Source organism: Poecile atricapillus, chromosome Z (assembly GCF_030490865.1).
Source record: "Poecile atricapillus isolate bPoeAtr1 chromosome Z, bPoeAtr1.hap1, whole genome shotgun sequence".
Classification (NCBI taxonomy): Eukaryota; Metazoa; Chordata; class Aves; order Passeriformes; family Paridae; genus Poecile; species Poecile atricapillus.
Genome location: NC_081289.1, coordinates 12,035,474 through 12,058,713, shown reverse-complemented (window position 1 = coordinate 12,058,713; position 23,240 = coordinate 12,035,474). Strand labels below are relative to the sequence as shown.

At 36.0% G+C, this 23,240-nt stretch overlaps 1 protein-coding gene across 1 annotated transcript in view; it reads left to right on the top strand.

Moving 5' to 3' along the window:
• Positions 1-23,240, top strand: part of LOC131573551 (coiled-coil domain-containing protein 146-like) — a 67,341-nt gene that overhangs the window by 40,095 nt on the left and 4,006 nt on the right. Inside the window, exons 5-16 of the mRNA XM_058827615.1 lie at positions 3,705-3,766; positions 4,362-4,531; positions 5,120-5,193; positions 6,204-6,431; positions 7,334-7,520; positions 10,746-10,841; positions 11,846-12,016; positions 13,757-13,845; positions 13,962-14,126; positions 16,435-16,653; positions 17,264-17,492; positions 22,664-22,792. Of these exons, the coding sequence (XP_058683598.1) occupies positions 3,705-3,766; positions 4,362-4,531; positions 5,120-5,193; positions 6,204-6,431; positions 7,334-7,520; positions 10,746-10,841; positions 11,846-12,016; positions 13,757-13,845; positions 13,962-14,126; positions 16,435-16,653; positions 17,264-17,492; positions 22,664-22,792 (1,819 nt within the window). The remainder of the gene's footprint in view (positions 1-3,704; positions 3,767-4,361; positions 4,532-5,119; positions 5,194-6,203; positions 6,432-7,333; positions 7,521-10,745; positions 10,842-11,845; positions 12,017-13,756; positions 13,846-13,961; positions 14,127-16,434; positions 16,654-17,263; positions 17,493-22,663; positions 22,793-23,240) is intronic.

The window sequence follows — 23,240 nt, the reverse complement described above, 5'->3', positions numbered from 1 at the left end:
GCTAGTCTTGTCTCTGCATTTTCTGGTACCTACAGACTAATTACAGCTCAGAGTCTTACAGGAAGCTCACGCTGGCAGCCTGTCAGCTGTGATAACTTCTACCTATGGTTACTAGATTTTAGTAGTGAGGTGCTGAACACCTTCTGTGGATTTCCAAGCTATTCCAGCTCTGAGAGAGAGTAGCTGAAGGAGTTCGCTTTCTTGCATGACAGGACTTCTAATGATAACAGTGTTGTGGTTTTTTGTGAGCTGAGGAAGTGAAATGGACTTCTGTTGACAACTACCACTACATTTCTTAATCTCTCAATCTTAATTTTTTTATTTCTGTGTCAGCTTGCAGCTGTAAATGTCTCTCAGGGAAAAATCTGGAATATATTTTTATTACTAGCTCAGTTTTCCAACTGCTTTTTTTTACCTCATTAAAACTGCATCTATGACAGCTTTTCACGTACAGTACTGTTATTAGGCTCCATGAAAATAAGAAGAGCAAGGTTAGAAATGTTTGCACACATTAATGCTTAAGAATTTTATCTTCTTTCCATTGTGTGTATTGTTAGAAGTATAATAGTGATAATAAAATCCACATGATTTTTAAAAATACATCCATCAGTGAAGGGCTATAAAATAATGGGAAATTTAAATGCCTAATGCCAGTTGCAGCTGTTTTGTTTGCTGTCATTGACATCTAAGTAAAATAGCCATGAGGTTCATATCCATATAACACAGATTAAAAGATTCAAATGCTAAAGACCAAATGGAAAGACCAAAATTTCTCTGCTTATCTTACATTAAGCGTCTGTGTTTATCTATTAAATAAGAGACTAAACTTAAATTCTTTGAAGAGTCTTATTTGATTTCTAAATGTGTTTTAATCATCCTGACTCCCCTTTAGAGTGCACAGAGTTATCTTCAACTAGAGTGCATAGGTTATCTTCAACTGTTAATTTATGTCATCCTAAAGCAGTCACCTGGAATGTGAGATAACCTCCCCTTTGGAGGTCCCATTTTTTTATCCCTGACAATAAGGAAGCCTGGGATGTTAGCATAGAGCTGCCTGACTTCTGGCTGTGGGCAGCTAGATCAAACTCATTGTTCAAACAGGAGAGATTTAACTTCTTTCTTTTTATCCATTTTTTCTTTTCACACTTCACTGGTTTTTGTGTGGAAGTGGTTGGTTGGCTGGCTATTTAGGTAACTTGGCCCTTGTCATTCACTCTTGCCTTTGTTTATGCCACAGAAAATGAAGTGTTCAAATCATTTTACTTCTGCTGGATGGAAAATTTTTTGTTGTGAAACTGGAATGGTTCCACAGGAATCTGTCCTCATGAGTGAGGAATGTGACAAAATGAAAACAGTGTCAATTTTGCTCTCCCTCCTGATCTTTGGTATTGCTCTTTTGATCGTCCAGCGTGATGTGAAAGGGGGCACAGCACGGTCTAACCACAAGCTCTGCAGTACCTCTTTAATCATTTGGCACAAGACTTATTTAATAGTATTTTGTGGCAGTCAAACAGTTATGGGTATTTGTGCAAAGGAGACATTCTTTATCCTTAGTGTGATTGTGCCAGTCCCAAGGAATTCAATTAGAAGTACTGCCAAAATGGGTTTGGAATATGATTTTGGAATTTTGGATTTTTTTTTAAATTAATTTTATCAGTTTTGGGGGAAGATTGATTTAAATTCAACTTTTTTCTTTATAAGATTTTGTTTTGCAAACTCATTCACTCTCTGAGTGTTCAAATGCTGGCATTCAAATTAGTTTTTAGTCTTTACCAGTCCCTGTAGAGGCATAATTGCAGTCTGCCCATACAAATATCATACATGCTGTATATCAACAACATCTACTCTGTGTCTATTTTCTCCTTGCTCTTCGTCTGAGCCAGAGCTTCTTATTTGTGGGAGAGATGTTTTGTTTTGTTCTGTTTATATTGCAACACCACCAACTCAGTTCTCTTTTTTTTCACTATTTCCTTTCCTTAACTAGAAATATGTTGCCTGATGCTTCCAGGTATAAGCTTCACTCCTTTTGCTGGAGGACTCAAATATAAGAAAGAGTTTATTGAGAGAGTGGGGGTGGTGGAGGGGAGGGGGGAATCTTAAATCAGAACTGCTAAAGGGTTGAGCATAAGGTCCTAGGAATGGTCATCCATGAGTTGGCTGCTGGGAGACTGATCTCTGTTCCCATGACCACATACTTTCTGAATCCTGAACCACCACCACCACCATGCAAAGTCTTGCACTGCTGCTGAAAGATTTCAGAAGAAAAAAAAGAAATAGTTGTCACCTGCCTCTTTTCTGTATCAGCCACATTATGAGGTAACTGTAATAGCTGTTTTGGGTGGGTGGAGATGCCCAGGAGTCCCTTGCCATTGTTATAGCTCCAAGTGACACAACTCTTTTATGGAAGTTTGTCCCTTTCTCTTAATGCTTTAAATTTTAATTTAAAGAGTTATTTATTCTACCAGACTGCCCTGTGTATCAACAAAACTTGACCAGCACATCCTCCCACAGGAGTTAAAAAAATTTAAGCACTGAATAAATTTAAGCACTGAAGTGGGTTCTTTGCTATACCTGGGACAGCGGATTTGTTTGTTCCACCTATTCCTTAGCTGCAGTCTTTACTTCTTTATAGCCTGAGACTCTGAAATGTCATTTTTGGTACTAATTGCATTGCAAGAACCTGCCCTCTTGTTCCCAGTGAATAGCTCAGTGACCCAGTTAAGTTGTTAGGCTGTGAGGGCATACAGACTGCTGTAGCCCATTTACCTTCTATAGGTGCAGAATTGTTCTGTGCAGGTACAGGGGATGTAAAGATGTACCTTCAGTAGGGATATTTTTTTTGTATTTGGCAGTATTTACCTACCTGCTACCAAGAAGCTCCCTACTGTAAATCCAACAAGCTTGTTGGTTGAGCTCTCTTTTTAGAACCATTCCTTCATCTTTCTCAGGGCAGTGTTAGTAAATGCACACAAGATCTAAGAGCTTTCCTGTTTTCTCCTTTCTTCCTTCTTCACTTCTTTAGCATCTGTCCCTGTTGTTGCCTGAAATTAAATGCAATTTAGCTTTGGATATAGGATAAGATCACTGTGGCTATTCAATTTACTTTTCAACCATACTCCTTTGACTTAGCCTATAATCCCTGCCAGTTTTCAGGATTTTTTTTCCACAGGATCCAGTCCAGATTTGAGGAGCTTCACCTGAGTAATCTGAAGAGTAAATGTATATGTGAAAACATTCATAGGAAGAAGAAAGTTTCTCACTAGCAACTGCACTTTCTTTGACATTTGATGTCTTCGTGGTTGTTACCTACCTCCTCTTTCCTTCTGCCACATTTCCGTGTTGACATTTTGTTTTCTGAGGTTGGGAGGAACTGTGGCTATAGGGTGCCACTGGTAAAGGCAAGGGTGAGTGAGGCATGAATGCACCCCTCAGGAGGTGGTCAGACTAAGAAAAATCAGGTTCAAATGTTTAGATGTGTGCATTGTAGAAAAAGATGTGTACACCTCCATATATACACCCAGTCCTTCAGGACCCCCAATTACTGTCAGAAAACTTCCTTTAAGTCTGAGCACCTTTCATGCTCTTTCACCATGTGTTGTAGTCTAACACAGGATAGGGTTTCATACTTTCCTACCATTTACTATATTACAGTAATGATTATTCTATTGCTAATATATTTAGTTCTGCTTTGATTTTTACTGCAGTTTGCGAGAAGAAAAAAAGCTTCTGGAAAATGAATACGAAAGAATTTCAAAAGAAAAGGTAAGTACAAGACATGAGAAAAGCAATGTGTTATGTTTCGTCAACTAACATATTAAAAATCACTGAAAATGTTTTCTCACTGTGCATGTCTAGAATTTATTTAAAATAGAATACATAGAAATACATAGAATACATAGAAAAATAGATTTTAAAAGAAACAGACTTTATTGGCTGTATTATATCATTCAATTTTGATAACTTGGGCAAGCAATAAATAACTGATTCAGAAAAGATCTGGATTTTTGTTTACTCAAGAAAATGTTTACTATATTCAGCAAATGGATACTGCATTTAAAGATAGCTGCAGGTTTTTAGTTCTAGGATATGAATATTAAAAAATACACTTGTAGCCATAAATCCTGAGGAATATATGTGGCTTTGGTGGAAATAAAATTCTATTAGTATTGATATAAGAAACACACATCTGGTAAAAAAAAATAAATTTCATATCTTGTCATTAAAAGTGTTATCATCATTCAGTGTTAGTGAGTCTGTGCTCAAGTTAGTGAGCTCTGTCTGAGCTTCTGTGTATCAGAAGCCTGCAAAATGTAAAAGGGAAAATGCAATTAATCTGGTCTTTTACATTCTTTTTAAGAAAGGCAATAAAATTAAAAAGTTGAAAGAAAATTGTGATGAGCTCAGCAAAGAAGTAATCCAGAGGAAAGAGGAAATTGATTCAATAAAAGAAGCTGTTTCATCCAAGGAAAAGCTGATATTGACAGATGAGGAAGAAATGGACAAGCTTCAGGAGATGCAGACTTATTTAAAAGTAACACAAAATTAATTGTACCTATGTATCTGTGAGTGTGTGTGCATGTGTGTGTATGGGTACATGTTTTGCCCAAAGGAGCAGTGAATATTCTGGATGTTGTCATTCCAAATTCATTATGTCACTACATTAAATATTGGACCATTTTCCAATAGGTGTGAAACATGCTGCTGTGCAATATCCTTATTACTTCTTTAGGAAATACTAACAGTCTTGGTTTTGATTAAAAAGTGGTTTCTATAAAGACATCTTAGTTATATTGTGTTATTGTAGGTTGCACAGATTACAGTTAATACAGATTTATGCTGAGAATTAAAAACATACCTAGATCAACTTCTTTTCATGGTATGAATAGCATTATAAGATGTATTAATAGTATTCAAGCATAATTCTTATCTTGAAGACATACTAAAATTGTAAACCTCAATGTTTAGTTTTGAAACTAGCAGCTACAATTCTGTGGTAAAAACTCAAGTAATTAAAAAATGCCTCCTACTGATTTTCAGAGCAGTTCTAAATTAATATTACTACTATGAAAAGTCATCAGCTTTTGAGGCTATTAATCAAACCTTTCTGTTTTGTTACTAGGCTGAGCTAGTTAGGATCCTTGGTATTCCAAAGCAACTTGCAAAAGAAACTGAGAAGCTGAATCAGAAAAAAATGTATGTTTTTTAATAAATAATTCTATATACCTGAATATATATATATATGTATGACTTCTTCTCATCCCTTAGTTATAGAAATGATTGAGATATAGAATGAATGATTAGAATGAGGATCAAGATTTAAACTAACACCTCCACAGCTGACAGTGTGGCCTGAGCTACAAACCCATTCTCCCTTGGTCCTTCTGTACCAGCTGTGGAGCCACAGCTGCATTGCTGTAAGGTCCCGACATGAGTTGCAGTCACTAATACTTGATCAGGGGAAATGCAAGCCAGCAGCCAACCTTTTCTTTTTCTCTTTTGTGAAGCTGGGGTTCTTCTCCACTGAAGCATGGCATGTGCTGTTTTCTGTAATAGTAAAATCAAATCAGCACTGTGCGGTTTCTTCTGGGTCACTCACAGGTCCCAGTGGTCCAATTGCCATCCAGATGAATGATGGGTTTCGCACACCGTTTGTGCACAGGGTTACACTGGAGTTTGTGTCTCCTTACTGCTCTGCTTAATGCAACTGTGCCATCATAAATCTAAGAAGTTTTCCCTATAGTGTTACAGAGAAGCAATTTCTAAAACCTACGTTGTGCAGATTGCTATTAATGAAATATTTAATATTTAATATTTAATTATTGTCACCCCATGACAATGAGTCTTTATATAGTCTTTATATGTGTCACATGACAGAATAAACTAACCAGAGTTCCCATTTCTTAGGAAGAGTATTTAGAAATGTCATAGCCTTGTACCTAGTAATTTTGACATAAATCAGTTTACTAGAACTCTTTCTAATGCTGTCATGGTGCTAAGCTGTCAGTTAGCCCCATGGCTACCTGCAATTTTATTGTTGGACTATATTGGAATTTGAAGGTTTTCACTCTCTGTTTTCAAACATTTAACATATATTGTTGTGGAATTATTTTGTATGTCCACAAAAACTGGCAACTTACATTTTGTTTTTTAAATATGCATGTGGAAAATTTAACCCTTACTGCTTTGTTAAAATATATCCACAGTGATGCAGAGAAGAAGAATGAGGCCCTTAATGACCAAATAGAAGAATTGAATAGAACCCTGAAAGCCACTGAAAAAAAGACTGAAGAGATTTTGCAAGAAAAAGAAGATGTGATGAAGGAATTGCATGACAGACAAACTTTGATACAAAAGAATGAACAAGAATGCATTACTTTGACAAAATTACTAGAAATTAGTGCAGAGAAGGAATTAGCCGTCCTAACAGACAGGTTAGAGACATGAGCCACATGGAAAGAGTGAACAATCTTCTATTCTCAAAAATCTATTTCTTTTTTCCGCTGTTGCTTCTATTTTCAAGTTTTATGCAACAGCCAGTGGAAATTATAAATTATCCGGCTTGGTTTTCACTTCAGAAATGTTTATAGAAAAATTTGGAATCTTCAATCTCAGACTTGGCTTGAAGAAGAACATCAAAAATCATAAGCATTGAATAAAATCGTGTGAGATTTTGCTCTTAAAAGTGAAATCTTTTAGAGGGTTTCTCTCTTTAGTGCACATATTTTCTTTCCTGTGTAACCCACTGAAAGTAATTTGAAGAAGAATAAAGTATGTCAGTATTTTCGTTTTCAAATGAGGATCATGGATGTCTGCCCTCATGTAGTCCTGAATTTCAGAGGGAATTGGTTAATCATCTCTTTAATATTCCCTTCAATTATGATCCTTGGTAAAATAAAATAAACTGTTAGGTTGCAGGCAAGCTTCCAATGATTCCTCCTTTGCAGACGGAGATGTATAGTTGTAATTCTGGCCATATGCTCAGCAACAATTCTTTTGCCTTTCAAGCTTTGTATTAAAGGCCCATGGCATTTTATTTTCAAATGTTCCTTCATACTAAAAAATGTGTTTTCTTCTCCCTATATGTACTAGATTCCCTGATATTTTTAGCACATTTAGAACAGAATGTGAGACCTCATTGACATAATTAGGGTATTATAATTGATTATAGTTATACAAATGCTACTTTTTTAGGTAATTTTTGTCAGTAGTAACAAGTTTGTCTTGCTGAGCCATAGTGATGAGGTACTCAAAAGCCATTAATATAGTTGTGCCTGTTTACATATATGTCTTGATTGAGTTACCTGTTTCTAAAATTCTGTGTCTATCTATATAGACAAATTCTGGAAAATAATTTAAATAAATGTGTCTTGGAGAAAAAAAAGCAACAAGATATTCTCAGTCACCATCAAACACAGAAAGATAAAGAACTGAAAAGTTTAAAAAAGATAGAGTTACAACTGAAAGGGATTTGGGATTCCTTGGAAGGAGATAAGGCAAAGCATAAAAGACTCAAATCAGAGGTCTGTATGAATGCATTGATCATAAAGATTGTAAATTTTCTTGTAAGAAATACTTGTATGAAATCTCTTGACAGTCCTGCAAGGGAAAAGGGGGGAAGACTGTCATTTCACCTTCCTCATTGCCTCCTTGCTTTAGTATTTCTACCATTCCTCTTTCAATAATGCTTTACTCTTTTCTGTTTTACTTAGTCTTTTGACTATGGAAATTTTAAAAGGAAGTACTGTTCTGCTTGTGTATTCAAAGCATTTTCTTTCTTTTCTACTTTCAGTTCTTTCTTAAAAATTTACTTTGTCTATAATTTTTTTATATTTTCTTTCATCACCGGTTCTTCTATTCTCTCTTTGTAATATATATTTTCTCCTAAACTTGCTGCTTGCTCAGTCTGGATTCTGAGTCATATAAAATTGTTTAGTCAAGTGAATATTTTTTCCCAGAACTTGATGTTTCCTACCTTGACACTGTCCTTCAAATTTTTCTTCTAAGGAATTCAGGGCAGAAAAGAGTCTTGCATAATTGTAAAGTTTTAAAAAATAGCTGTACATATCAAAACTCAAATAGCTTTGCTATGTAAACAACTCCAATTATTACTTGATAATATTTAATATTATCAAGCAATATTTTTTTGTCTCCCTTGAAATTCCTCCTGAATTCACATGTGTATTATTTAGTAATATAAGCTCACCTGGGAGAAGGGAGGAAAGCTCTACAACTACACAACAAAGTTTTGGATTTAATTTCCTGAAATAATGATTAAAGGGCTGACTCATAATCCAGACTTTGATCTTAAAGCTTAAAGATTTTCTGTTCAGTATCAGCTAAGAAAATCTTGGAGATGGTATTTTTGCTTGTGTTCCCTTTGAGGAAATGTTCCTGGATGTAGAACCACAATTGTTTAAAAACATGTAATGCTAAAGTTAAATGCCATAACTCACCAGCAGCTGTGGTTAGAGTTCACAAACCCATCCCAGCCCAATTCCTTCACCCTATGGAAGGACAAGACCTTGTATGTGTCTTACAAATAGCATCATCATGAGGAGTAGGGGAAAAGGAATGCCATGAGAGACAGAAGTGGAATTCTTATCAGTACTTTATTCCAGCAGCTGCAGGATACTACTCTAATGCAAACAGACCACAGCAACAGAGTTATTTTAGCCCATCCTCCCATGCTCAATGTTTTCTCTGATTGCTTTCCTGGCTCTGTTAGAAGAGCAAATATGAAATCAGTGTTCCTCTGCAAGGTGGCCGATTGAAACACAGTACTGCAGCAAGGAAGAGTCAAGTGGCCATCTTGATTCTGCTTGGCTTTTGCTATATTGGGACAATTCTAATTTGTCAGACTTGGGAGCACACCTAGCAAAAACTAAAAACCAGTATTTTAAATTGATAAAATTTATTTAACTACTTAAAACCCCAGATTTACATTTATTCATTGCAATTCAAAGTGCAAAAATCACAAGAATTAATGGTTTGTATAAATATGTGATTGCAGAAGCAGCAGTACATCAATGTGGTTCCCCAAATTTCTTCTTTTGAATGACTGGTTTGTAGAATAAGGAAATTACAAGAACACTTCCTTCAAATGTGTTTTTCCCTTTAGTGAGTTGTGAAAGGTCAGCTATTGCTAAACACCAACACTGTGTGTGAAAGAGAACCACTGGTCCTGCTGTCTCCAGCCTGGACCAGAACTGCTGCTCCTCTCCATGTGGGCCTTCTCTTTGGTCAGGCCAATGCAAAGACAGCCAAAAATTCATAAGTTTAGCCCTGTCTTACATGAACAAAAGTCCTTAATGGATTCAAGATGTTTATGTGAGCTTTTTATTTTTACACAGCAGAAGTGACAACTAATATATGCTCCACGGAGAAGCTATTTTCGATCCCAACACAAGACCGAAAGCCACTTTCTTAGGACAGGCTTTACTGACATTGTAGTAAACCTAAGTAAAATCAAATCTCAGAGCTGGCAGCTGCAACTAAAGTAACTCCACACTTTGACATTTACTGTGTCTCTTGTTTCCATTTCCAATAATGCAAGTGAATAGCGTTTAATTATACAATACTATCACAGAAGTGAAAATAACAAGTGCAAAACATCTACCTATCAGTATTGATTTATAGTGTTTTGAACTCTAGCATCTGGTTGAGATCTGAGCATCACAGTGTTGTGTATATTATCTTTAAGTATCTTCCAGGTGTGTTGTTAAATGTAATTTTTTCCCATCCATATGAATTACAGATTTGCCATTAGAATCCTTTGGGCTGGAAGGGACCTTTAAAGGTTCTTTGGTCCAAACCCCTGCAGTAGGCAGGGACACATTTATCTAGATCAGGCTAGTCAGACCTCAGTCCAACCTGGCCTTGACAGTTTCTAGAGACAGGGCATCAACCACCTCTCTGGGAAACCTGGACCAGTGTTTCACTACCCTTGTTGAACAAAATTCTTTTTTATATCTAATAATTCCTTTTTTATTTAAAAATTAATATCCCTTGTCCTGTCACAACAGGTCCTGCTAAATTGCTTGTCCCCATCAATTACACAGAGGCAATATATACCCTCATAGTTACTCTGATGCGCTTGTTTCTTGCTTTCTTATAAACATAAAGAATTTTTAATTGAAGTTAATCAGCTGAAATATAGCTTTTTGTCTTACAAATTATATCATGTAAGTAGTTGTATTGAGATTGATCAGATGTATTTTAATCAGTGGTAGGTTTTTTTTATGTATTCCTTCACATACTTAATGTTAAAATCTAATTGAATAAATGAATTTTCCCATAATGTACATGAAAAAATAATACATACATTTTTGTGTTATTAGATTTGACTTTCTAGAGTCTAATTAAAATCCTACCATAGTGACAAAAGGAAAAAAATATTATATCCATTCTATGTAGGTGTGAACTCTTTTTCCTTTAGTAAGTTCAGAATTTAACTCTGGAAATCCTCTGTGAATTTAGGTAACATTTTTATGTACTCTGTGTTTATTGCTTTTTTAATGAGAGTTTGGTTGCTGAAAATCATAAACCTTCTAAATTTGTGAAGTTTAGTGTTCATAGTTCTTGAAAGAAAAATTTGAGACACTTCAATACGCATTATTGTACTAGCAATTATAAAAGGAGAGAAAATTAATTTCTTAATTTGTGTAGCTACTTCTAATACAGTATCTGCAGTTTACATTTTTCTCATTTTTTGTTTGCATCACTATGTGCTTGGTTTATTTTTGTAGGCAGAAATTAACTCAAAAAAAAATGCAATATTATTAGAAAAACGACAAGAACTGCAGGAGGAGATTGAAACAATCAAGAGAGGTTTAGCTGAACAGGTGCTGAGTTCTGTTTTCTCATATTTTTTTAATTTTGACAGTTGGTTTTCTATCATGAGAATAAAGGGACTATTTGAAGAAAAAATAATGGGAGTTTCTAGCTGCAGCTTTCTGGTGAGAAAATGCAATAGTATTTACTCAGTTTTAAAGACCACTTGTCTTTCATTTTCAAAAACATTTTTTTGGTGTTACTGGCTACATAGTAGAAGGTAGAAAGCAAATCTACTTTCTAGTTTAAGTTTCTGAATGTTGTTGATGACTGCAGCTAGAAATATATTGTTATAGATTTTCTTTGGATATGAAACCGTGTCTTGTTGCAACAAAAAAATTCAGTATTTGTACATTAAGATTTTTCATCTTCACAGTTCTGTCATTTGTGGATATCTGTCTGTATGCAGCAGAGCCATACAGAGTGAAAATGTACCTGCATTACAAGAGCATTAGTACTTGCCACTACATAATTGACTTTATAAGAAACAGTCTATTTCAGACATACATTCTTAAGATCAAACCTCCTTGTCTTCTTACCCTTATATCCATTTTCTTTATGTGTTTTGTTTGAATTCATTAACATTGTTGATGGAAATCCGCTTGTGTTTGGATACATATGCATTCCAGTACCTACATGTCATTCTTTAGGATATGTAACTTGTGTGCACAGATGGGCATGCAGTCAGTGGAGCCTAGAAAGCTTCTACTCACCTCATCCTGAAGACCCGACACTGAACTTAAAGATTATATAGCTATAAAGATCCATTCTGTACAATGGACAATAGCTAAAAGATGTTAGACTGAGGAACAGAAATGCTCCTAGGTGATAATATATTCTGAAATGTTATTATAGGGATTGTGCATGATGTTTTAAAGCAATAATTTATTACAATTTTAAATCTGTGTAGTCTGTATATTTGTTTACTTTGCAGATAAACCCAAAGTATTTCCAACTTTGGGTTTGCTAACACTGATACATTGCTGCATTAGGATTTAAATTTAATCTTCTTTAGGAAATTATATCAGATATGGATGCCCGTGTGTTAGAAGAATGCATTGCTGTAGAACACTTGCTTTTCAAAGAGCAGGAAAAATGCAGAAATGAGTTATCCACACTTACACATCTGACTTGGCTCAGAGCTGATGAGAGACAACTGAAATGCAGGAATGTTCAGAAAGCCAAGGTAAAAAATTATATATTTGGAAGATTGTTCAAAACTAGAAGCTGGTATAGGGAGAAATTAAATAACTAATGAGGGGAGCCCTGTGGACTCATTTCCCACTCTAGCTTTGAAGTTCCATCAGAACACTGGAAACTCACAATACTGTGGTGCTTTACTGGCAATTTGTGGTGCAGTGCAGTATGTTAAAATACAACTGAAACAATAATAATTGAAAATATAATTGAATAATTGAAACAAGGTATTTGAAAGGACATTTAGTGAGTGCCCAAAGGAGGGCAATGAAGATGGTGAAGGGCCTCAAGGGCAAGCTGGGTGAGGAGCAGCTGAGGGCATTTGGTCTGTTCAGCCTGGAGGAGACCGAGGGGAGACCTCACTGCGGTTACAGCTTCCTGGGAGGGGAAGAGGAGGGGCAGGCACTGATCTCCTCTGTGGTGACCAGTGACAGGATCTGAGGGAGTGGCCTGAAGTTGTTTGGCAGTGGTCACAGCACCAGCCTGTCAGAGTTCAAGAATTTGGATAATGCTCTTGGGCAAGGGGTGTAACTCTTGGGAATGGTGCTGTGCAAGACCGGGAGCTGGTCTTGATGCTGGTGGCTTCCTTCCAACTCAGCACATTCTGTGATTCTGAGATTCTGTGATTTGCTTTCAAGTCCATGGGATAAAATGACCAATTTGAAAGAAAGAGGCAGAATAGCAGACAACATCACCTGAGTTTATCAGAAGTAAAACTGTGTGGGTTATTTTACAAATATATGAACATTAGAAGATAAATTGAACTACTACTCATTCCAAAGTGAGGGAGAAATTTCTATTTTCCTGTTACATTTCAAGGCATAAATAATTATATTGATTTAGAGAAAGAGGGAAAGAAAACTTTTCCTATGACTAGCCATTATATTTGCTGCCTGCATTTTTCTGGCATGATGTGTGCTGTGATGTCTTACAGAATTTACTAAACAAATTCCTACATGGGAATAAGGTATTGATGTTTCCAAAATGTATGTCTGTAATCAGATAAATTAGGTAAGCTACCCTTCTACCATGGTGGGAAACTCTGTCTATAAAAATAAACAAACATGTCAGGCTTTGTACCTTCAATAAAATCAGTCCATAAACAAATATGGACAAATAAAACAAAATAATACAAATTCAGGAACACACAGACAAGTCCATAGTTACAACCCATCATCCACCAGCTTTCCCTAAGACCAATTTCCTCCTCCCAATACCAGTGGGAGGAGAGAAAAGGTCTGTTGATTTAAGATTGATGGCCCAGGCTATTGAGGACTCAACACAACTGCAATTGAAAGATCCAGAAACTTAACAGAATGCAATTCTGCTCAAGCACCAGTGATTGCTTAAAAGTCAGAACTGAGTGAAAAAGAAATTTCATTTGTAAAGGTAAAGTTTCAATGGTTCATATGCCAAATAATTATATAGCAGTGGACTTGACAGGCTGATCAGTAGAAACGGTGGAACTCCAGATAGAGGGAACCAGATAGATAAGTTGCAGCATCAAATTATCTACATTACTAATAGTAATTGTAAGCTTAATATAACTGGAAAAACTGTGGTTTTTTATGTTGTTGTAGTAAAAACTTCTCAATTATAAGAAAAATTTCTCTATAATAATAACCCCCCTCACTGTCTTTTTCTCATCTAAGACTTGTTCTGGGTAATTTTATTGAAGACATTTCTCTAATATATCTAAAGTACTTACTAAATTTTATTTGAATTTCAGATTCAACTCCAAAGTCTTGTTAAGGAACTAAAAAGAAAGGATCGTGAACTAATCACCTGTAAAAAGATGAAAAAAGAAGTCCAAAAAGAGTAAGAAAATGATAACAATACATTATCTAAAAAAAGTCTTCTAAAGCAACTTTCATCCAAGTAATGTATGCATAAAATGCTAATAATCATTTCTTTCACACATCTCATTTCTTCAGACTCCAAGAATTTGCTAGGATGTGTGATCTTATGCAAACTGAAAAGGATAAATGCATACAGTTGATGCGTATTGCTCAGTGGAAAGCAAAGGAAGCTGAAAACCGGGTAAAATTGCTAGAAAATAATATAGAAAATTTAAGGAATGCTGTTATAACCAGGGAAAGGTGAGTTTAAAGTACACTGTAGTTCACATTTATAGAAATTTAAGACTGGAAAAAATCTTAGAAGGAAATCTATTCCATCTTCAATTATGCCCATATCATCCTTGATAGTTATCCTGATTTTTAAAATCTGATTAAAACAAAGGCATTTAGAAACACCTTCATAATCTGTTCCAACTTCTTATCCCACTAACAGAAGCTTGTATCCCACAAGTAGCTTGAGCATCACCACTTGTCAGAAAGTTGTTTTCAAGTTTGTCTCACTACTCTCTCATTTTCCCATCCTTTATCCCACAGTTCTTGGATCGCTCAGGTTTTGTATTTTTGTGCTGTTTCAATATGAGCAGTGCTGTTGCACTCATATTTGTTGTCCTTAGAGAAAAAGAGATCTGACACATATGACTCGCCAATGAAGTGGTGCATGGGACTATTAAATGAGTCACTAGCTAGGAATGTGGCTAATTAAGAAATTAGAACAAATTTGGGATTTTGGTTAATAACTCATACTGAAGTTTATTAAATAATATTTCTTTCAGATAAAATGTGGTTTCAATTCCCAAACAATCTTAGACAAAATTAAAGGTTACATTCACAGCAAAGATAATGAGGGACAATAGCTGGTGCTTGTGACTCTGTTTTCCTAGACCATTTAGTGGAAATATCTTTTTGCCATATTTTTGTCATCCTAGTGGTGAAATTCTGCAATATAGACAGCATTACAATGTCTTGGAAATCTGCACTTGGGCAAGTAGGAAGATAGTGAATAGCTAACTGTGTAAGCAAAACAGGAAAACTAAAATGGAATAGTTAAAAATAACCTGATTTTCCCAAAACTTCATTATTTGGTGCCAAAAAATTGCTCAATCAGACAAATACACTAAATATTTTTTTTGTGAATATCCTAGTTTGGTTTCAAAGTCATGCTAGAGATAGCTAAAAAAGAAGGAAAACTTTAGTGATTGAAATAATTTTGTCAAACTGTACAAGCTGATATTTTGTGGTAAAATTTTTGAGGCCTTCCCAGCTGATGAAAGAAGGGGGAAAAAAGGCTAATAAAATGTAAATTTTGTACAGATATCAGAAATACATAAATATTGTTATTCATGTCCCTACTTGGTACAGATCCAAGAGATATTTTGGGCTCTACAAAACTAGATTTAAAACTAGTCAGAAGCATTGAATTTTCAATAATTTTCTTGACTATGAAAAATATTTTTAATCCCAGTAATAGACTTTAGTATCACTGATTTCACTGCAAGCTATGCAATTTGGAGGACAGAGTATCAGTACAAGTAAGGCAAGAAATTTTCTGAAAATATTTAAAAGACATTGCATTTCTGCAATACTATTATACTTTCAGTCTGAAACTTGACTACAGAAGTTTAATTAAATTCAGTAATACCTTGTGGTACTCAAAGTGTTATACGTCAGGAAAATGAAAGGAAGCAGCTCCCTGCCCTGTATACAGCAAATCAGCAATTTAATGGTGGAGCCCATGAGGGAAGGATATTTCATCTGCAGGTCTGTATTTTAACAGGAGACTTTGTTTCTCCTTTCACTACCTGTTTTGTATGTTGACATGAATATCTTCCTGGTGTAGATAAAGTTGTGTTTCAATCTAGAAGTGATACCACAGATCAAATGCAATAACTCTAAATTCTGTGTTGTGAGATAGTAAATAGTTCATTTGGTGAAAAGAATCTGTCTTTTAAATGAGGGACCATCATCCAATGATCAACAAGGATGCTGGAAATAAAGAGATACGTTCTTTATTTTTATGTCATCTTGTCACTAACCTCCTACTTTGGTTTTTTTTGTTTTTTCTCATCTGTCAAATGGGCAATCTAATAATTTTCTTTCTTGTGTTAATGTTGTGACACATTGTTTTATAAACAATAGATTTGGAGAACTTTGAGTTGCAACTACAAAATAATTTCAATATTGTTATTTAAATAAAATGGCAGAATTTCTACACATTGAGACTTTTCATCACAGTTTATGCCTATGCTCTTAAACTTTGTATTTTATGGCTACTTGGGCTACCTAGTAGCAAATAAAGGAGTTGTAACGCAGCGCTCCCTATTTAGCATTTTTCTTGAGCCAGAATCTAGATAGTTTCAAGCTGGAAAGAACTAGCAAAAAAAACCTGCTCTCAGAGAGTCTTTTTTCTTCTTGTAAAGCTTCTGTGAAGCAGAGACATAGAGGAGCCCTTGTGTGCTTGAGCAATAAATTTAGGCTCTGCTTTTAATTGCTGAAATTGGTTTCAAATTAAAAGGACTAAAAATATTCCCACATTTCTGTTATGTTAAAGAAAATTGCAGGAAGAGTATCTGAAGATTAAAAAGAATGAGAGAATGAAAGAATTGATCAAAAAGGATTATTGCAAAGTTGTACAAGAGATGCTAGAGAGTAAAGAAAAGGAAAAATATCTGAATGTTGACAGACTTACCACTGAAGCCACACACATGGAAGAGGAAATTTCACAGATACGCAAAAAATATGAAAGGACTGTTCAGCAACAAAATGAGAGGTACATTTGTAAATTTGATCTAAGGTAGTGTTTAATTTTGACATTCATGAAGCAACAATATTTTTCAGCTTATGAGCACTCCTCAGGATTGCTAAAGGTCTGTGGCACTGCAGTGTTCCACTGACCAATCCCCCCTGCTGCACTGCCAGCATTGCTTTGCATTATGTGGATGTTTCTCCACTGGTGATCACAGTCATGCTTCAGAATTATTATTCAAAAAATATGGTAGCTTGGCTACTGAATGCCTTGAGAACTTGTAGCCTCCTGCTCTGTTTGTGCATTGTGTACCGATAAGGTATCTGCAAAAATGCAGATAATCTAGATCTCTCTGATCTTAATCCATTTTTAAATGCTGTGGAAGGCCAGAAGACCTTAAAAATTATATGAGAGACAAGAGTCACTATTCCAAGAGTTTGTTTTCTGATTTTCACATTATAATTATTTTGTTACTTATTTAAAATTCTGATACTAAAATAATATTTGTGAAAGCTTCATACATTTTCACAGATTATTACTATCTTTAAGACAACTTTTTTATGTTCTTGAATGGAATATACTGAATATGACTTAATTTTTTTAAAGTTATCTTTACATTTTGACTTTATTTCAGTGGTCTTTTGCTTAGAGAACGAGAAGAAGAACTAGGCTTTTTGTATGAAAAAGTAAACAGGCAAGAGATGTTGTGTAAAAATGGAGATACTAAGATGCAAGTTATGGATGAAAAGATCAGTTTTCTGAAGCTGAAGGTAGCTGAGAAAAAAAGAGAGGTTAAATTGTGTTTTAAAGAGCTCACAGTGAAGAATACCCTGGATGCCCATCTGATGAGACTTCGGATACAGGTTGGTGCTAAAGGAAGCCTTTTTTTACTATCATTCTGTATTTTAAAATTTAAGGTGATTTCATAAGAAAACAAATATCTGGATGTACAATGTTTATTAAAACAGCAAGTTTAGTCTAGCAAAACACTGATACATGTTTTTAACTTCACATATATGAGTTTCTATGCTTATGTGTAACTGGCTCATGCTCTTTGCTTCATATGTGCCAAATGTTTCCTGGGTATGGAATTCCAGCTAACCCACCCCACAGCCTGAAATGTCAGTATGACTAAACTGGAGAATGGGAGTCATGGGGAAAAAATGGGACTGTAGATAAAATTTGTTAAAACTGTATTGATGGAGTAGGTGGAGGGGTGGGAGATACACTTAGACCATCAAATTTCTAAAATAATACTTCAATTCACACTTGACCCAGAGTGTACCCTGGAAACTCTGCTGCCTACGATGATATAATCCACATATATTTTCTTTTGCACAGAAACAGTGTAAGTTTTAGTTCTAGTTACAAAATAGCATTTAACAGCTAACAAACTGAAGTGCTTGGGACATTCTTTCCTTGCTTTCTGAAATGGCTCATTTACTTTTGACCTTATCTCTAGATGGTAATTTTTCCCATACATACTCTGTTAGTGCCTGCACAAAATCATAAATTGGGGTGTACCACTGCCTTTCAAACTTGCATCAATGGGAGCTGCTTGCACTATTCTCTTACTTCTGGCCTTTTGAAGAAATTGTATGCTCTGCTACAAGAATAAAACATAGTACATGTTTTAATACCTCATGCAAATCATGCCCCAAAGACCTTTACAGGGCCATCACAGATTTAAACTATTAACCCAGGCAGTATAAAAAAACAAAACAAAACCAACCAACCAAATAAAAACTCCTTTATCAAGAGAAAGTTTCATATTTTTCATGTGAAACTTAAAATCACTGTTAAAGGGAGGCTATTGTTGGAGGTGCTTTAAATCTTTTTGCAATGTTGACATAAAATTAAAAAGTAGGAAAATACAGAGTGATGTGATATTATGCATGCAGTAGTCTTAATAAATGTTCCCAAGTCAGGGTTTTTCCAGTGAACAATGGCAAATAATCCCTTATCAACCTTTAAAATTTAACTAGATACTGTGATTACTGAATATTACATGGATCAAACTGGCTGTTAACTCGTTCATCTCCTTATGTCCACCATTCTGGCATTAATACTCTTACTCCCACTGCCAATAGGAATTAAGTCCAATGAGAAGCAGTTTCAAATTGCTTGGCTTTATCTCCATAATTTAAATAAAAACCATGAGCCCAAATCTGAATTCTGGTGTTGGTTACCAAATTCACACTGCTGGTTCTTGTACAGATTACAGAGACCCCATGTTGAAATCTGACTCAGCTTCTGTTCAGTTACCACTGTCACAGACTGCCTGGATTATCCAGGCTGAATCCTGTACCTGTGCCTCTTCTGTCCTCCCCTTTTCCTACCCTTCCTGCCTCCTTCAGTCTTCATCAATACCAGACCTCTTTGAAGCAAGTGCTAGTAAGATGCACTAGATATTTTCATTATTATCAATGAAAAAAAATAAAATCAGAAATATTTACAGACTGCAAAAACTGACCCATAATCTCAGCAGCTGTAGTGCCCATTGGGAAGGAGAAAAGCCCAGATCAGGGCTGTGTGCCAATTCAGCAAGATCAAACACTTCACCGGGGTCCCCTACATTCCACATGAGCTGCTTAATCATCAAAGTGATGTATGTTCCACTTGTATGCTTTTCATCAGAAGCTACCTATTTCCACAAAATATTGGTGAATAGTTAAGCTAAAAAAATACCATCATCTGAAGCAAGACCAGACCTCTTCTAAGCAAGTGCAAGTAACATGGACTGGGTAGGCTTGTTAACATCAAGGAAAAGACTTAAAACCAGAAATATTTACTGGCACTTCTTTACACAAAAAGTACCTGGATAGACTGTAAGGTGGTTTTCTCTGGGCATAAAACTATGTAACTTTTAATTGTGACTGCACATCAAGGGACTGCTCCTGCTGACTGAAATGACCCATAAAAACTAATCTACCTTCATGCATCAATGAGAAATACTTAGCATTAATCATTAATTAGTCCAACACGGAGACCTGCTGAGCTGTCATGGTGCTGTAGATGGGACCTTCATGTGTTAGAGCTTAGGCAATGTACAAAGACTGTCAGTTTATTTGAGGAATTTGGTAACAACATTTGTCCAGGTTTTACTACATGAAAATCTCCAGACTATATCACCACATCATAGAATAACAGGACTAGTAGAGAGACAAAGGGTTTATCTAGGCAATCTGCTCCCACACCAGCACTGGATTACCTGTCATTCCTGAGAGGGCTAAACTGTGCTTTCAAGCCACCACTGAGAAACAGGTTTCCCCAAGCAAGCTATCCCAGTCTTTCCTTAACAGTGGAAAAACTTTCTTGAGCTTTAGCCTGGATCTTTCTTGCTGTGGTGTAAGAATATTGGTTTGCATTCTGTCCTCTACGGACCTGACAAACAGGCCATTCTTTTCCTTTCTGCAACATTTCATGTTACAGGAAGGACATTAATCATGTTCCTCTCCCATCCTTTTGCTAGGCTACACAACCTTGTTTCTTTCAATCAGCTCTTAGAGATTTTTGTTAGATCATTCTTTTTCTTTTAAAAAGTAAAATTTCTTTTTTAAAATTTCTTTCTTAAAAAAGCATTTCTTTTATTTTTGGCAATATAGTCTTTATTTGTCTTGAAGTGCAGTGCCTGGTACCTGTGGCTGAGAGTGAAAGGATTCATTCAGGCATCTTGCAGGTTATCTTCCTGCTTACACATCCAGGTATGGTGGCACCTTTCTTGACACATGACATAGTGATTCATCTTCATGTCAATGTATGTAACAACCAGACCCTTTTTAAAATAAAGGGCATCCAACCAGTTGATTTGATTCTGTGTTTGTACAGGCAATTTTTCCTGCTTATATGTAACAGCTTGCATTTTTTACTTACTATTATCTTTTTGGTTCAGACCTTTTTTCACACAAAGGTAATTTTGAATTTAAATCTCATCCAAAAAATACTTGCAGGCCCTCTGAGCTTAACCTCATTCTACTGATGAGGTACTTACTGTATATTTTAATCAAGAATGCATTTATTTTGCTTGTTTATGAGAATATAATATGAAATATTGAAGCTATATAAAAATGAAATTTGATTTGTCATCCATGCACCTGTGAAATTATCATAGTAGACATTGATCTGGTTTGGCATGACTCAACACACTGTGGTGCCTGTTATCCCTGTCTTTTTCTCTCCTTGATGCCTACAAAGAAAACTTAATTATGTGTTCCAGATTTATTCTTCAGAAAGTGAAGAATAGCTCCATTTGCATCCCTTCCCTTTTTTTAAAGTAGGTCTTGTTTTTACCCTTTTTTTAGTGCTGTACATACCTCACCTACCTTCTCTTGAGATTTCAAAAAAAGCACCCGATGTCCACTTTTTCAGACCAGTTGCTTCATCTAGACATGTGTTCCCTCCTTCAACAATTCCACCTGACTGATTACAGTCCAATGTAGAAAAATCTCTCTTCTACAGTCTTTTCCTATCCCTTGTATCAAATCCACTCTAAGAAAGAAAGTATTTTTTTTAAATTTTAAGACTTAGAATCTCTTATAACTCAGATTGTCTTTTCCAAGGGAAAAACTATAAATTAGTAAAAAAATAATAAAAGATGCATGTAGTCATGTTACTTCAGCAGACACAGAATAGCATGGTTCTTTGTAAATGCACTTTGATACTTCTGGATTGGTTTGCATCTGATGGCTTCTGATCATACTGCATTTAAAAGTAAGGCTAGTATTTACATTTAACATTAAACTTTTTAATGGCTTTTGTACAGTGGTTTTGCTGCAATAGTCCTTCTCTAAATTAACTATTCAGTCCTGAAAAATTTTCCTTGGTGAGCTGCCCCTAATCTCATTAAATACCACTGCTTCCAACAAGGCATTTTCCCCTGAGTTAGTGGTTGAGAAATTTGGCCCCAGATAGAAAAGAGCACTGAAAGCATAGCTGCATCCTGCTGTTTGTGCTGGCCCTGCTTTTACATTCTTCCATTCTGTGTATTTTTGGGCTTGAGTTTTAGCTATTTGTTAGCAAAATATAACTTTCAGTACCTAGCTATGTTCAGAATCATGGTTTGCTGAAGAAATTGTTCATTAGACTCATCTAAGGTTTTTACTTAACTGCTTTTAGACAAAGTGCACAGGAGTGAGTTGTGTGGTGATTTTTCACTAGGAAAAGAAGGATTTAAGTGCTAGTTACATTTTGGTAATGTTCCACCACCACCTGAGAATATCTGTCAGTTTTCTCTTTTCTAGTTAAATATGACTTGTTAACTTCCAGTGACAAACCTCATCCTGGCAACATCTAAACATTTACTTTATATTTTGGTGACTGTTCATAACTTTGAGAGGTTGGGACCACTTATTTCCTTAATCAGTCATCACCTGCAATGGATGGTTAACATTTGCACTTGGGTAGTGTTATGTCAGTGCTAGTTCACTGACAGACAGCCAGGTGCACGTCAGAGCACACAGCCCCACCACTGTCAGTCTTGCAAAAAAAATGGCCCTGGTCACTCCTTCAGTATTTACACTGAGCCTGGATGTCCCTCTAGCACATTCTGGGAAGCATTATTCCATGGGAAGGAAGGTCTCACATAGGAAAGGTCAGGGAACACCTGTCTCTGTGAGTCCCAAGGGTAACTCATTGTTCAGTGTCACCACTGAGTCACTTCAGGACACATGCCTGGGAATGTTAGTGTAGAAAACTTGGATGTTTGTAGGGATGAAACCTTCAGTACTGACCAGCAGGGAAGCAGGGCTTTCTATTGTATTCCTGAGGATAAAAAACCAGAAAGCCTGAGGACCTCCTTAGCCTGAGGACCAAGAAACAGGTAGAACTCAATTTCTGTCAAACGTCAGGGTTTCCTCCGTCCTGCAACTGTCACAGTGCAGTTCTTTTTTAAAATAAAATCTTTAAATGGCTCATAATTTTATGTTATCTTCCCTCCTTCTCAGTAAAAGGAAACTTGTCTGTTAAAGTCTCCAGACCAAGGTCTGGGGATGAGTTTGGTGGGAATAAATAACTGTTGAGGCTCTTTGTTTGCTAGTATTCTGAGTGCAGGGACAAGATTAAACAGCTGGAGGAAAACTATGGTGATGCCACAAATGAGAGCAGAAAGCAAGAAATGGGAGGAAAGGACCCATCTCCACCTGAACTACTAAAAAGGATTGAACAGGTAGTACCACTTCTCATATCACAAGCTATCCTGATGTGCTTGACCTCTTTCAGAAAATTAAAATAGTGTCTTTTATTTTTAAAATAAACTTTCTGTAAGAGGAATCAAAATAATTATGATTGGCTATTGTGAACTCCAGCCTAGCATCTGCTTTCCAGGTCAACTGGACATGGGACATTTTGACTTCTTCCAGGAGAGGCTTGGGGGGGAGGAACTCTTTGAGGTACCCCTGGCTCTGCAGCATCCTCTGCTGACTCCATTCACATCACTGGCACTTCAGTGCAGACCCACCTCACTAGGGGAAGGCACAGAAAAGGCAGCAGAGGGAGATAAATGCAGAATAACAAACTGCTAACAAACAGGGTTGTCAGTCTTTGCTAACTGGCCATGAGCTGTTTCACCACTATTCATGGGCTATGAGCAGAAAGCAGACCTGCCAGCGTCTTCA